The 15,298-nt window shown below is 38.8% G+C and overlaps 2 protein-coding genes across 2 annotated transcripts; one reads left to right on the top strand and one right to left on the bottom strand.

Annotated features, from left to right (window-relative positions):
- Window positions 1–2,443: 2,443 nt before the first annotated feature.
- Window positions 2,444–8,472, top strand: bokb (BCL2 family apoptosis regulator BOK b). Its single transcript, XM_026935033.3, has 4 exons — window positions 2,444–3,426; window positions 5,320–5,448; window positions 6,741–6,904; window positions 7,743–8,472. The coding sequence occupies exons 1-4, from the start codon at window positions 3,222–3,224 to the stop codon at window positions 7,860–7,862; spliced, it is 618 nt and encodes a 205-aa protein (XP_026790834.1). The 5' UTR covers window positions 2,444–3,221; the 3' UTR covers window positions 7,863–8,472.
- Window positions 8,473–10,704: 2,232 nt separating this feature from the next.
- thap4 (THAP domain containing 4) lies at window positions 10,705–14,681 on the bottom strand. Its single transcript, XM_026935036.3, has 5 exons — window positions 14,516–14,681; window positions 13,169–13,325; window positions 12,619–12,728; window positions 11,380–11,483; window positions 10,705–11,281 (listed from the first exon to the last, which is right to left on the bottom strand). The coding sequence occupies exons 1-5, from the start codon at window positions 14,538–14,540 to the stop codon at window positions 11,144–11,146; spliced, it is 534 nt and encodes a 177-aa protein (XP_026790837.3). The 5' UTR covers window positions 14,541–14,681; the 3' UTR covers window positions 10,705–11,143.
- Between the last annotated feature and the right edge of the window lie 617 nt (window positions 14,682–15,298).

The raw sequence follows: 15,298 nt of genomic DNA, 5'->3' as shown, positions 1-15,298 counted from the left end.
CTGTGTGTCTGAGAAGAAGCACACAGAGCATCACTCACTGGGGTGATGCTGCAGAGCTCATAAACACTTCACACCTGTTTCTCACAGTCACCGTGATTACTACAGTGGTGTGTGTGTGTATCTTAAAGCCATGTGATATGGGTAAATAAGTATTACATTGGAAGAGATGTACTTAACTGGAGTATTATTGAAATGTAATATTTGTGCTTTTACTCAAAAAAAAAACTTTTTTTACTCTTTACCTTTTCATTCAGATCTTCAAAATGTCCCCTGTTCCAAACCTCAAAGGCCAGTAAACCTTTCTGTTGTTTTTTTTTTTTTCTTGTCAATCAGTGAAGTTCCATGCATTTTAATTTATTATTGATATTTTTATTATTAAAACACACAATCAAATCCATACTAGTGTAAAATGAAACTGCCCACCACTATAATCATTCATTTTTGTGTAAGGTCCGACCCCGGCCTTCATCAGTCGCAGTCTTCAGGAGTCAGACGGGAGATCTGTTGTGTTGGAGTCCATTAACACGGCTTCGTACGGACGTGGACAGGACGCTCGTCTGCCAGGAGCGATATTACACACGGCTCTTTTTGCCCAGGGCTGAGAGGGCTCCATGCCCAACAACTGACCCTCCAGTTTTCCAGTAAAATTTTACATGAGCCTGTAAACGTGTGATACACTTTTGAGATGTCTCATATCTCTTTAAATGCATTCAGTCGTAACTTTAAACTGAATACTCTGAAATGCAACAAAGAATTATTTTATAATCAAATAATCTGTCACCTGTTTGTTCTAATGATGACAACCAGTTCATACAAATGAGGTAATTGACAACATTAAATAATCACACAGCAGGCTAAAATCGAAATTTTAGATTTAACAAAGATTTAAATGGAGCAGTTTATCTCTCTTAAGTGTAACTTCTACGCCTCCATACTCACCTCCTCCATCACCAATCGTGTCTTTCGCTCTGCTGAGAAGGTGACTGGCTGCAATCTGCCACCTCTTCAGGACCTGTACACTTCCAGGACACTGAAGCGGGTAGGTAAGATAGTGACTGATCCTTCTCACCCTGGACACAAACTTTTCGAGGCACTTCCCTCCTGCAGGAGGCTGCGGTCCATCAAGACTAAAACCTCACGCCATAAAAACAGTTTCTTTCCATCTGCAACTGGCCTCATTGACAATACCCAGGACCCACCACGGTCTCTTATCCGCCTCCATGGACATTACACATTACATTAACGCAAAACCCCACTTTTGCGTTACATTAACACACACAACTCAGATTGCTAAACTGCACCTTCTTACTTCAAACTGTGAGCATTTGCACTGACCCACTTCCTGCACTAACGTACAGTTAATGTCTATTTTTATTTTCCCAAATGTTTATATTTCTATATTTTGTTTATTATTATTATTTCTTTTATTTTACTGTTACTGTATTAAGCACCAAGTACACACAAATTCCTTGTACATGTAAAAGTGAGAAATGTTCACACTAAACACACACACAGTCTAAGATGATGATGAAATTTTATTTTTTAACTCGTTACTAAAAACTTTACTCTTAAATAAACTGCCTTGTGTTCTTCAGCTACACTGTTATCTGCTGAGATGGAGACTGTTTCTTTAAACTGAGTCCATTTTAATGAGGATTAAACATGTCCTCTTGACAGGGCGGGTTAAAAATAAGACAAGACAGAGATAATTTTAGATTTAATCCAGCAGCAGCAGCAGAGCATGAATGAACGGCTCACCTCCTGCTGATGAATTGCTTTAGACAAACCCAAAATAAGCTTTTTATACAGGTTAGTTCAGGTTCATGTGAACATAAAAATCTTCAAAACAATCCATTCAAAATGAAATGTACATCAGAACTCATGAGCAGTGAGCTGCGTTACACAATCCTTACACGTCTGATTGAACTCATCAGCTCATTAACACTCTCACTGAGGTTTAAGTGAGTGCGTCATAGCAGGAAGAGTGTAAACTGTGCACTGAGGATCTACAGGAACAGGAGAGTCAGTGAGGATCTACTACAGGAACAGGAGAGTCAGTGAGGATCTACTACAGGAACAGGCCTGAGAGTCAGTGAGGATCTACTACAGGAACAGGCCTGAGAGTCAGTGAGGATCTACTACAGGAACACGAGAGTCAGTGAGGATCTACTACAGGAACACGAGAGTCAGTGAGGATCTACTACAGGAACACGAGAGTCAGTGAGAATCTACTACAGGAACACGAGAGTCAGTGAGAATCTACTACAGGAACAAGAGAGTCAGTGAGAATCTACTACAGGAACAAGAGAGTCAGTGAGGATCTACTACAGGAACAAGAGAGTCAGTGAGGATCTACAGGAACAGGAGAATCAGTGAGGATCTACTACAGGAACAAGAGAGTCAGTGGATCTACAGGAACAGGAGAATCAGTGAGGATCTACAGGAACAGGACTGAGAGTCAGTGGATCTACAGGAACAGGATTGAGAGTCAGTGGATCTACAGGAACAGGATTGAGAGTCAGTGGATCTACAGGAACAGCAGAATCAGTGAGGATCTACTACAGGAACAGGAGAATCAGTGAGGATCTACAGGAACAGGAGAATCAGTGAGGATCTACAGGAACAGGACTGAGAGTCAGTGGATCTACAGGAACAGGAGAATCAGTGAGGATCTACAGGAACAGGAGAATCAGCGAGGACTGAAATGGAGCTCAATCCGTTCAGCAGTGTTTGCTAATCAGACCTCAATCCTGTGCACAAACTGACCTCACATGCCATTTCCACTGATTTGCCTGAGAAGACAGAAATCCTGCCTGGAAGAAAACCTCAGTTCTGGGAATAAAACATCTTTTTCCGGCGTTATTCTCTGAAATGATTCAGTATTTTGGTAGCAGATTATTGTTTTATTAACGGAAATTAACGTTTGCGTAAAAAGTATTTTTGTTCCCGACCGGCGTGTTAAAGGAGCACTGAGCAGAGCTGCTGGAAACCAGAGCCCCCTCATGAGCATAAAGCGGACCGGAGCTTCACTCCTCTCTCCCTCCGAGTGGCATGAAGCTGCAGGCTGTCTGTGCTCAGTCCTGAAGCCGAGCTGCTGACAAGCGACCCAGCAAACCCAGTAAACCCAGCAAACCCAGTAAACCCAGTAAACCCAGCATGGCCTGTGAGAGCTGAGAGCTGAAACCGCTCGGAGACACTGAAAGCGCTGTTCCGCAGGAGTGATGGAGGTGTTGGAGCAAGTGCCCACGGAAAGTGAGCTGGTGTTCCAGGCTAAAGTGCTGTGCCGGGAGTTCATGTACTCCAGAGTAACTCGGGAAGGACTGAGCTGGTCCCGGGTGGAGGCGGCTCCTCGTGCGGCTCCTCGTGCGGCTCCTCGCGCGGCTCCTGCAGCTCTCGCGCGTGCAGCCCTGGTGCTCCTCAAGCTGGGTAAGAAAGCTGACGGTTCAGATCCTGTTCACGAGCCTGGACGAGTTTAGTGTCTGATGCAGTAACAAAGCTTCATTAACTAACCGTTCATGCGGTTAAAATGGGTGGATTACTGAGCAGGGAATTCTGAAGTATGGAGTTAAATATGTGCCAATAATCTGAAATAAAATCCGCAAGCAAAAGATCAAATGTAAACCTACATAATTAATTAATTCAGTCAAGTCTTTAGTGCTTCTTTATATATGAAATGATTACATCTATGCTACATGTTTCTTTTTTGATATGAAAGACAGAAGAGTTTCCATCCCTTCACTCTCAGGGTGTAATCTGGACCTTTCCTTCTCACTGGGCTCGTACCTTCATCTTCATTACCTGCAGTGTGTAGCTCTCACCTGGACATGTGGATATAGTGTACTGTAAAAACAAGATTTAAAGTACAAGACTGGACCTATTCATTCCCTTCAGAGGAAATCTTTATGTGTACACTGCATGCAGGTTTCTGGGTGAAAGATGGATAGTAAAGGAATAAAAGGTGGACGCTTGATGGTAAAAACCCCAGAGACAAGGAATGATACAGTTTAGTACCTTTTTTTTTCTCAGTATTTCATCAAATGTAACGTTTGTCTGTCACTTAACGTCTTCTGATTATTGACTGTACAATTCATCATGCATGTAAAGATGGGAAATAATAATAATAATTATTATTATTATTATTATTATTATCAGTCATTGTTCAGAGACAAATCAAAATCAAGTCATCCATCAGCCTTTCAATTCTGTAAGCTCTCCTGGACATCTGTAAGGTTACTGAAGAACAAATGCCTTCCCAGTCTGCAGATTTCCTTTGGCTTAGATGTGGAGCACATGAACAGCATACAGGACTGAATGATGGCATAAATCTGGCTCACATCTGTCCAGCCAGAGCACCACCAAAACACAACCACGCCTCTACAAGACGTGAGCCTTATTAAATAAAGATAACACGGCCCACATCTGGGCCTTACACGGTATGTTTATAGGACTGATCTCTGGCTCTTATGTGGCCTACAGATGGCTGAAGCAACCCCAGATCTTAACCAAAACTCCTCCAAGCCTTCATGAATCTTATTTTACCTGTGGGTAGGTTAAATATATGGGATACTTGTATTTTTATCAATAACATTTTTTTCAGTAGCAGCATAAACAGGTAAATTGTCATAAGATAAATCTGTCAGGAAGTGGAACATTACATGAGACATTTAACCAAAGGAAAAAAAAGACCGCTTGGATGGATCATGTCTTGTTCAAGAGTTGTCAGCAATATTTCTTTTCTAACAAATAACATTTTTCGAGCTGAAGTTGAACAACTACATCATCCGCGGCTCATCTTCACAGGTGATGTCAAAATCGATCAGTGTCTGTCTCCTTAAACTGCAGTAAAAAATTTAAAATACAGTTTTCAGAAATGGAATCAGTGATTGGACCAACAACAATTATCCCCCGCCCCCTGCTGCAACCACATTATTATTATTATTATTATTATTATTATTATTATTATTATCATCAATGCCATGTACCTCAATGCCAGAAGTGACCCATAAGAGAAATTCCTGAGAAACTTTGTAGGTATGATGAAGCATATATGGCTCACATTTGGCCCAGATGTACATGCTCTCTGGGTTATGATTTCCTTTTCTTGTTGTTTTTAAGAGTTTGTCATTCTGACCATTCAGACTTTATTAGTTACAGTGATGACTACTGCTGCAACTACTACTACAACATGCTGCAATATTGTCCTAATATTGTAGAATGGGATTAAAAATTAGTCATTATGATATGAAACTAATTTCAGCCTACTCTCAGTTGAGTGTTTTTTTTTTTTTAATATGAAATCTCCTGTGCTTTATTTACCAGGTGATGAACTGGAGAACATGCGGCCACACGTCTATCGAAACATCGCCAAGCAGCTGAATATCTCGGTGGCGATGGAGGCTGTGGTGTTGGATGCTTTTCTCTCTGTAGCGACTGAAATCCTCTCCCTCGGTAGGTTGCTGATCATATATTTATTTAAAAGGTTTAACCTTGTTACGTTTACCCTTATAACACCTCTTTACTACAGCAAAACAATGAAATCAGCCACATACGTTTTTAATGTACACATCTTATATTAATAATTAATATAATGCACATAATTAAATAGGATTTTTTTGCAAAATAAACATTTGGTGAAATAACTTCAGTGAATCCTTTCTTCCTAAACCCTCACATATTCCAGCACCTTTTAATTTTCAAGGGAGAAATTGTTATTTTCTGATTCTTTCAGGTGTTCTTGTGAACGAAACCCATAAAATTCATAAAACATTCACAGAAAGATCTGAAGACTTAATGTATAATTAGAAAATGGATACAGAAGTTGAGAATTCAGGCTCAGTGATGCTCGAAGTCCATCTGTAGTAAAGCAGTTGTTGAAAACTGCATCAATGGGACGTCCCTGTAGACCACTTTGGGAAACCCCCTTTCTTGAGTAATTTATTAAATGATTTTAACCACTGTGTCATGATGAAGAATAATTACTTTAACCGTATAAGTTACTCTGCATAAGAACTGCAAACCCATCCTTATTCAGATGTAATATTCTGGAAAGTTCTTTCAGATAAGGCCATATAAGGCTGTGCGGCGTGTCCGCTGTTGGCACTGGTGGTTCTGCGTGTCTTTCTTGGCTCAGGACTCGATTCTCTAAAAGGTCCTCTTTCCCTAAACGATGTGCTGCTCTGTGACCTTGGCAGCTTTTCTTTACTGCCCTCTTCTCACAACCTCGTAACTTTTTTATTCCGTCATCTCCTATTCTAGGACACAGAGACTGGTACTGAGGACGTGCCCGAGATAATCTTACATCACAGTAGGACGACTTGCTCTTAGTCTAAAACCCTGAACGCTCATTTTAACACGTCCTGATCAGCTTACACTTACCGTTTCCCTTCAGGGAACCCCTGACGCCATCTTACGAGCCGCTCTGATAGCTCCAGTGAAAGTTGAGGTCCACTTGGAGGGTGGGTGAGGGATGGAGTCATAATGTAGACTTCATATGACACAATATGGACACAAAATGGAGGACAAAATGGACACAAAATGGAGGACAAAGCTGTTTATAATAAGTATTCTTTCAGTACTTTGAATACTACCAAGAACCCACAAAGTGCGAACTCCTCTATCCTGAAGATGACGGAAATCTTAGTTCCAGCCGTACTGCACAGTACTGAGTGCTGTATTTGAATTAATAACTGTCCTGATTGATTGAATTATTAATATATTATTGCTTTATTTCTTCCTGTCAGGGATCACGTGGGGGAAAGTGGTGGCCATCTTTGCGGTTGCTGGTGGTCTGGCGGTGGACTGTGTGCGACAGGAGTGTCCGGCTGTAGTGCACACTATAGAGGAGAGTCTAGGGGAGTTTGTGAGGAAGAGCCTAGTGCCCTGGCTCAGGAGGAGAGGAGGATGGGTAATTCCTCATCTTTTATGATTTATTTTTATGCAATTCAAAATTGTATGTTTCCTCTGTTGCATAAAAAATTATAGTAGAATGTACAAGAAAGTTACAACATTTTAACTGTTGTATGAGATACTATCTCACCATTATTCCCAATGACCAATCATTCATCAGCATTATTCCTGATAACCAATCACCGATCTCCATTATTCCAGATGACCAATCACTGATCTCCATTATTCCAGATGACCAATCACTGATCTCCATTATTCCAGATGACCAATCACTGATCTCCATTATTCCAGATGACCAATCACTGATCTCCTTTGTTCCCCGTTACCAATCACTGATCACCATTATTCCCGATAACCAATCACTGATCATCATTATTCATAACAACCAATCACTGATCATCATTATCGCGGATAACCAATAACCGATCACTGTTATTCTCAAAGACCAATCACTGATCTCCATTATTCCCAGTGACCAATCACTGATCACCATTGTTGTTGTTCTTCATTTTAAACTCTCTTCCTGGTGATATTTACAGTAATAAAAGCGAGTCATTCCATCCTTTACCTTTTCCTTCATGACTATTTCCTGACTCCGCACTACCACTGCTCATTTAATCTGAGTTCTTGATAGAAATTATAGAGTTTTTTAAAAATATGTAAATAGTTAGTTTGTGACCAAAGACAACTTCTTTTGTATAAGAAATCTCTTCTAAGTGTATTCAGAATATTGTCCTCCTTCCCTTTTCTCTGGAGAAGAGTCAGTAAGACTTGCCACAGCTCATTAACAGGGAACGTGTCTGATTACCTGGCTGGACTCTTCCTGTCTTTTTCAGGGGGACATTTTGAAGTGTGTGAGGAACGTAGAGAGGCGCACTCAAACACACTGGCTCTCATCAGTCGTACTGACCTGGAGACACCTTGTGAAGATGATCTACATCTACCTGATGAAGTAACTGTGAGGCATGAAGGACATTTTACCTCTTTAGCTCTCCAAATGGACAGATGGTTGTGCCCTCTAGTGGCTCCACTCTGTACTACACTCTTAAAATCAGTGCTCAGCTTCAGGTCCACACATTCTGTGCAAATGCAACAATATGCACAGCATATAATAATGACTGAGTTTTAAAGAAAGCTACATTTTCTAGTGGCACTATATAATCACATATAAGAAATATAAATATATTAATATTACAAATTATTTCTAAGCTCCTTTAAGCCACGCCCCTTACCTGAGTCAAGAAAGTGATTTGTCTTCAAGGCTGTCTCTGTTTTTAGCACTTTTTAAATAATATTTATTTTTATATATTAATATTTAAATATATTTTAGTGCAATCTTGTTGCTCATGTGTTGGTCTGGATCCAACACTGACTGACTTTATACCGTGTGAACACTGTGTTTGTTCTGAGTGATGACTTTTTTAACTTTTAACTTGATTTTTATTGCATGAATGAACTTTTATTTATTATCTGATTTCTCACACTGATGTGGAGAACCATGCTGCACTTTTGCTTTGTGTTTGAGCACGTTTGATATATGCATGCTACAATAAACATTCAAATTTCTATCGCTGTAATAGAATTTATTGAACGGACGTAGGATAGAACGGTGAAATGAGCAAAATGGCACCACAAGGAATCTTCAATCCTGTGTTCACACCAGCAGATGAGGAAAAGTGGATAATATCTAATGTTTCATTCTAGGATCGTAATGATCTGTGTTTTTATATTAAGATATTAGGATTATTTATTTATTTTTCCTGTGTGAAGTATTTCCTCAATATTACATTTAGTTTTATATAAGTCTAGTCATAAACCACAAATGTTTTTAACTGTAGTTTGACTAGCTAGGTAGAATTATTCAATATTTTAAAAAGCATCCCATAGTAAAGCATCTGAAGGTAAATTTAACCAAAAAAAAAAAGTATTTTCCTTTATGCAGTATATGAATAAAAAAAACACTTCAATTTGATTTTGAAGTTCTAATTCTTAATTATAACCCAACCCCTTGTAAATGTTCATGCGAGTTGAATTTTTCCACATTTGCGATGTCAATTTGCTGGATTTTTGATAAATAAAGTGTAGGAAGAGTTATAACTGTTAACTCGGCCCCTTGTAACTTTTCCTATGTGCTGATTTCCTACAAATTTGCACTCAGGGTGTGTTGATCATTCTGAATCACACAGACACGTGAAGACTAGTTTTCAGATAGAAATAATTCTGTAAATAATTTATACAGTGTGCCGAGGACTGCGCTATGCCATCTCTTTACGGCATGTTTCAGGCTTTTGTGCCGTAACAGAAATAAAAATTAGCCCAAAAAAAGCTTGTGAAGCAGTTTATTAGTTTCTTTAACTCATCATCATTACCCTGTTTGTGCTAATCGCATTTTCCATCATGTTTACAGTAAACAGGGGACGTGACATCAGGAGAGTTTTCATTGGTTTTAATGGTTTATTATTAATCTGTTTAGTGTGTTTAATATTACAGTATATTCCATTATTCGTCACTCAGCACTCATACAGCAGCTTATAATACTAATAAAGTACAACAGTGTTTACAAAAATAAAAGAAAGCTGCCTACATGTAGAGATTATTAACCCTTCAGTCCAGAAAACCACAAAACGTGAAGCATACAGAAGCCCTGAACTCGTCATCTAACTCATTATATCTCATTATTCCGTGTTATCTCGGATATTAAGGGATCATTTTCACTGTCTGAATTTAATGTACTTGTTTAAAAATGTCAACAAATGTAAATTCTAAATAATTAGAAGTTTTGATTATTTAATTAATCTATAATCGTGCAGTAGTAATGACGTGCTATATCAATATTGAGACATTACGTTCAAATACTGAGATAATATCTTGAAAGAATGAGTTTTTAATGAGATCAGGGTTTCTGTACAAACTAAACCCACTTCCAGTTATACAGCAAATATATATTTCAGTAATCAGACTTATTCACATATTAAGTGCACTTTTTTGTAAACCCGTATTCATTAATTTGAGTGAACAGTAACTCAGAATTTATATTAAAATAAATCTTAATATAATTCCAATTGCAATATTCAAACCCCTTTTTTTTTGTCATTTTGTCCCGTTCAAGTTTTTAAACGTTTAGGTTTTTTAAAAATTAAATTATTAGATTTAAATGCTCAGCTTTTTTTTTGACTTGTGCTTGTTTGTGACAGATTGCTACAGAAAACCCAAATTAAGAGTAAATATTATTTTTTTAAGAATAAGTATTAATTTCCTCCTGTTCAAACTGAAGAAAAAAAACAAAAACAGGTTCAAACATAAAGCAAAAATAATGAAATTCTGCATCACTTCTTCATGTGTGATGTAAAAATGAAGGTTGGACATAAGACAAGAGAAGGATGTTAAATTGTTGCTATTTTATAAAAGCGTTTGTATTTACGGAAAATATTTTTGCTTTTATAGAAACACTTTTATAAAACAGTGACAATTTAAGGAACTTCGAGTATCATTCACATCACTTCCTGCTCCAGTGCCACCATCAAACTTTGGGAGGCGGGGCCTAAGGGGGCGGAGTTGTACCAATCTACATTCTAAGATGGCCGCCTCCATAACATTTTAGTGTTTTGTTCATGTTTAGAGATGAGCGTAAGTTCCACTGCGTCCTAAACCACATCAGTGAGATTTTGGGGGAGATGGACCTCCGTCACTCGTTAGCTACGTTAGCCTCCAGCGCAAAGTAATGAAGACGTAACAAAGTACACTTTAACCACCGAACATGCCTTAGCTGTTTGATGAAATTTAAGACGACACTGTAAATTTCACCAAAACACCCCTTTAATGGTTCTATTTCCACTGGATTTATTACGGCTGTAATTTCGTATAGCTACATTTCCGTCTCTCAGACACACAAACTTCACAAAAATCATCATGTTTAACATTTTAAGTCAGTTCAAACACATAATGCTTCCTCAAAATGACCCTAAACACCACAGTTCCCTGCCACACTCAGCTAATCCTACATTCATGCTAGCAAGTGACAAAGTCGCTCGTGGGCGTGGCCTGTCCAGCATTTTTTTTTTTTTTTTTGAACTCTCTGATGAGAAATGGAGGTAGCTATATATAGCATCTAACGCTAACTGATCAGTGTGAAAATCGCATGTTTCATGCACGTATGAATGTAGAAAATGAAAAAAATTTTGTCGCTTGCTAGTGTGAATGTAGGATAAGTGTGTGTGTGTGAGCGAGAGAGAGATGTTTATTGCTGGCTTTTCAGAGATGAGGAAGTTCGGCGGTAGGTGATGTGTAAGTGCTGGGTCAGGGGTTGGTTGTCCAGCGCCATGAACACCGTCTGCTCCAGTCTCCCGTCTGATCTTAGCTGGAAGACCCTGGAGATCTGATGAAAGATCAGAGTAAAGAAATGTAAAAGTTATAAAGGTTATGTGCAAAAGTTATAAAGTTAGAACTCCTCCACCAGAAGAGCGCGAGACGGACCTGCTGGACGTACGGCTGCTTGGCGAAAGATGTCCTGGCCAAAGCTCGGCTCTGCAGAGTCAGTTTCTGTCCCTCCAGCTCACCTTCCTCAATCTCTACTAGTCCTGTAAAAACACACACATGGCTAGTTATTACTGCAGTTCATGCTAGCATGCAACTTTATAAACTGGCACACACTCTTTCTGAAACTGAGAGAATGCAGCTTGTAGTTCCTGATGCGTCCACTAGGAGGTGAACTCATGACCTTCTGATCAGAAGTCCAACGTGTACGTGTTCTTTTAGTCTTCACTACCCTGACACGCTGCACTAGCATAGTCCAGCGATAAAAATGGACAAATATTCCTGTCCATCTACCTCCACTGAACACACTAGCATTGTGTTTCACATCACACACTTATGTATTATTCTATACGGTTATTGAGCACTAACACTAACCGGGTTTCCTGTTACAGGTAGTGTTCGAATTTTTAAAACTTCTTATGTAGCTTTCAAACCTACTGAAAGCTCTGTTTGTGTATCAGTCTTCTGGATTTTCTAGATTAGCAAATGCTAACCCTAGGTCAGAGATTTTGATTTGAGACGAAGTTCATGACGACAATCACAACGACGGTGGAAAGATATACAGAAAGCCAGAGCTCGTCAGTGTGTTTAACATCGCTGTGTATGAAATCGCTAAACATTTTACAGTTCGACTCGGAAACCTGAGGGACGGGGATGTTTTCGCTGACGAGCTGTTTAGTGAGTGTACATAAGATACGCAGTGAGTGTGTGAACAATGCTGCTCGTTAAGTATACACCAGACTCGTCTGCTTGGCGTGGGGTCGTATGTGGCGTGGATTATTTTCCTACAACGGCACAACGCTTCCCGCTAGAGGGGTAAGACATTGCGAGGAATACTGCTTTGCTTTTTAGTCACCTTTTTTACACATACGTGTGTTACTAACATAAAATGTTTAAATGTTACAGCAGTCCTCTATTATACATCTGGATTTGAAAAGATGCAGGATGTCCATTTGGGGTCGTTTGAAACACTCAGAAGTTTGAGAGTTTGTTTTCCTGCTGAGGTGATCTGTCACCTGTCATGAGAGACACTTAAATAGCAAAACGCTTCCTCGTTTTTTTTTTTTTTTTTTAAGGAAGTTAATAATAAACTCGTGTGCTTGATCTGCTCTGTCAGTAGCTTGCAGCTGAAACTGAATTTGTAGTGCCAGGTTCTGAATTAAGGATCAGGATCCACACCTAAGTTCTGAGCGATGATGAAGGCCACGGTGTTGGTGCCGGGCTGAATCCGGATGAAACCGCTCTCTCTGTGAAGTGGCTTTTTACTCTCAGCATGGAAAGCGTTAAACCTGAGAAAACATATGTTTATGCCATAACACTGTTGGAATCTGGATTCTGATTGGTCAAAGGTGTTTATATGAAATTACTGAAAGAGGTTTATATTAATAAATATAGGATTGTCTCTATAGTAACAGCTCATACATGGGGAATTATACAAATTTAATCAGATTTTTACTTTGATGTTTGTTTTTTTTTTCTATTTCAACCCCAGCAATGCTAAATAGCACAATGTGTAGTGTTTATCATAAAAATATTGTTTAACATAGTGATATAATACAGTTTGCCTACTGTGAAGATATTCCAAGAGGATTGTTTGGTGAGATATTTAGAGAAGATGTAAATAAATAAAACACGGATTATCAGTAGTGACATCATCATCATCATCATCATCATGTGACTGTGTTCTCATGGTGTATGTATTATTAGTGAAATCTGCTGAATGGTTTACATGAAGTTGATGACTGGCTGTCCCACATGAGTGAAATACAGCGTCTCATTGTAGTGGAAAGGTGAGATGGTGGGGAAGGAGCCTTGACCGGGCTCGTCCGATTCCCACGTTCCCAAGAGCCACTCCAGAGGGAGCATGGCCGGGTTCAGATCCACTGCTGCAGGTCAGAAAACGGAATTAAAAAGTGTTTAGCTCTAATAATTACTCTTGGAAATGTAGATATAGAAAATCGGTTAAATGGTTTCCTGTAATGAGTCATGGCTTCTGACCCTGTTGCAGCGCCCAAGACGGACCAACATGGTCACTGCCCGCCATTGTTCCCAAAGACCAATCACCAATCACCATTATTACCAAAGACCAATCACCATTGTTCCCAAAGACCAATCACCATTGTTCTCAAAGACCAATCACCAATCACCATTGTTCCCAAAGACCAATCACCAATCACCATTGTTCCCAAAGACCAATCACCAATCACCATTGTTCCCAACCACCAATCACTGATCACCATTATTCCCAAAGACCAATCACTGATCACCATTGTTTCCAAAGACCAATCACCATTGTTCCCAACAACCAATCGCCGATCACCATTATTGCCAAAGACCAATCACGGATCACCACTGTTCCCAAAGACCAATCACGGATCACCATTGTTCCCATCCACCAATCACTGATCACCATTGTTCCCAAAGACCAATCACTGATCACCATTGTTCCCAAAGACCAATCACTGATCACCACTGTTGTTGTTCTTCATTTTAAGCTCTCTTCCTGGTGATATTTACAGTAATAAAAGTGAGTCATTCCATCCTTAACTTTTTCCTTCATGTCTGTTTCCTGATTCTGCACTACCACTGCTCATTTAATCTGCGTTCTTGATAAGAAATTATAGAATTTTGTAAATAAGTAAATTATGGTGCCGTGACCAAAGACTAACTCTTCCTACCATAAGTAAGTTTAGATATTCTGACAAAACTCTAATTCTAAGTGCCTTCAGTAAATCTTCCTCCTTTATGTAACACGTTTTGATATGCAAAACAAATTATGATGACTCAATGAATATGCAAATTGGGTTATGGCGTCATGTGGCGACTTTTGGAGCAGGGGTTAGCTAATTTCCCCTGAAATGAGAAACACTGTATATACACACACGCAGGGAGTAAAGAGTAGCTCCAAATTCCAAACAAAAATTCTTTGTAAACATAAATTTACTTCAATACCAGTGCATTAATTTCGACTTATTAATAGACTAACTAAATGAGAAATAATTTCGCAAGTTTTATAAAACAAAATTACAAAAGTGCACTTTTGCAAAACATTAAAATATAAACCGGAAGTGCTCACCAGGCTGACTCACTGGACAAGACATCCTGATTAAATTTGACAAAGTCTGACTCAGATGAGTCTAAAATGAAATAAATCACTTAATTCACCACCGCAGAGCTATTTATTTTGTTTCGCTAACAAGCGACCTTGAAACTTATCCCGGAAGTTCGCGCCCACATTGGCGCATTGAACTATGGGAAATGTAGTCAGCACGTTTATTGGGAAATACACAAAACTGAATCTTAAAAAAAAAAAAAACATTGCATTTATATTTATTATTAAATCCTGAGCGCATTACACAGTATGTTAACAATCTATAATCAACAACAGTTAGCAATAATTAACTATCCAAATAAAAAAATGTTAAAAAAAACTTTATTAATGACAAATCCCAAATTGCTCCTTTTGATTAATATAGTGCACTAGGTAGGGTGCAGAAAACCTTATTTTATATCCTAAATAGTGCACTTATGTAGGGATAATAAAGTAGTTTGAGATTCATCCTGAGGTGGATTTTTTTTTGTGGCATAAATTTCAAGCACTTAAACCACACATGTATATAAACTAATATTAATATAATCTAGACATTAAAAATGTTAGTTATTTGATTCACATTCACATAAAAACAAACAACAAACTAGCAACATTAGGATTTAAACTTGTCCACTTCCGCGTTTCGCGGTTCGGTCGCGTGTTTCTATAGAAACGGATCATTCCAATGCTCTGTAGAATGGGGGGGGAGACCAGGAAGTGTTACGTGCTGACAATAAATTCTTTCTTTTACATTATAAAGAGCGAATT

Source organism: Pangasianodon hypophthalmus, chromosome 14 (assembly GCF_027358585.1).
Source record: "Pangasianodon hypophthalmus isolate fPanHyp1 chromosome 14, fPanHyp1.pri, whole genome shotgun sequence".
Taxonomy (NCBI): Eukaryota; Metazoa; Chordata; class Actinopteri; order Siluriformes; family Pangasiidae; genus Pangasianodon; species Pangasianodon hypophthalmus.
The sequence above is the reverse complement of the archived record's forward strand: the minus strand, read 5'-3'. Positions and strand labels throughout refer to the sequence as shown.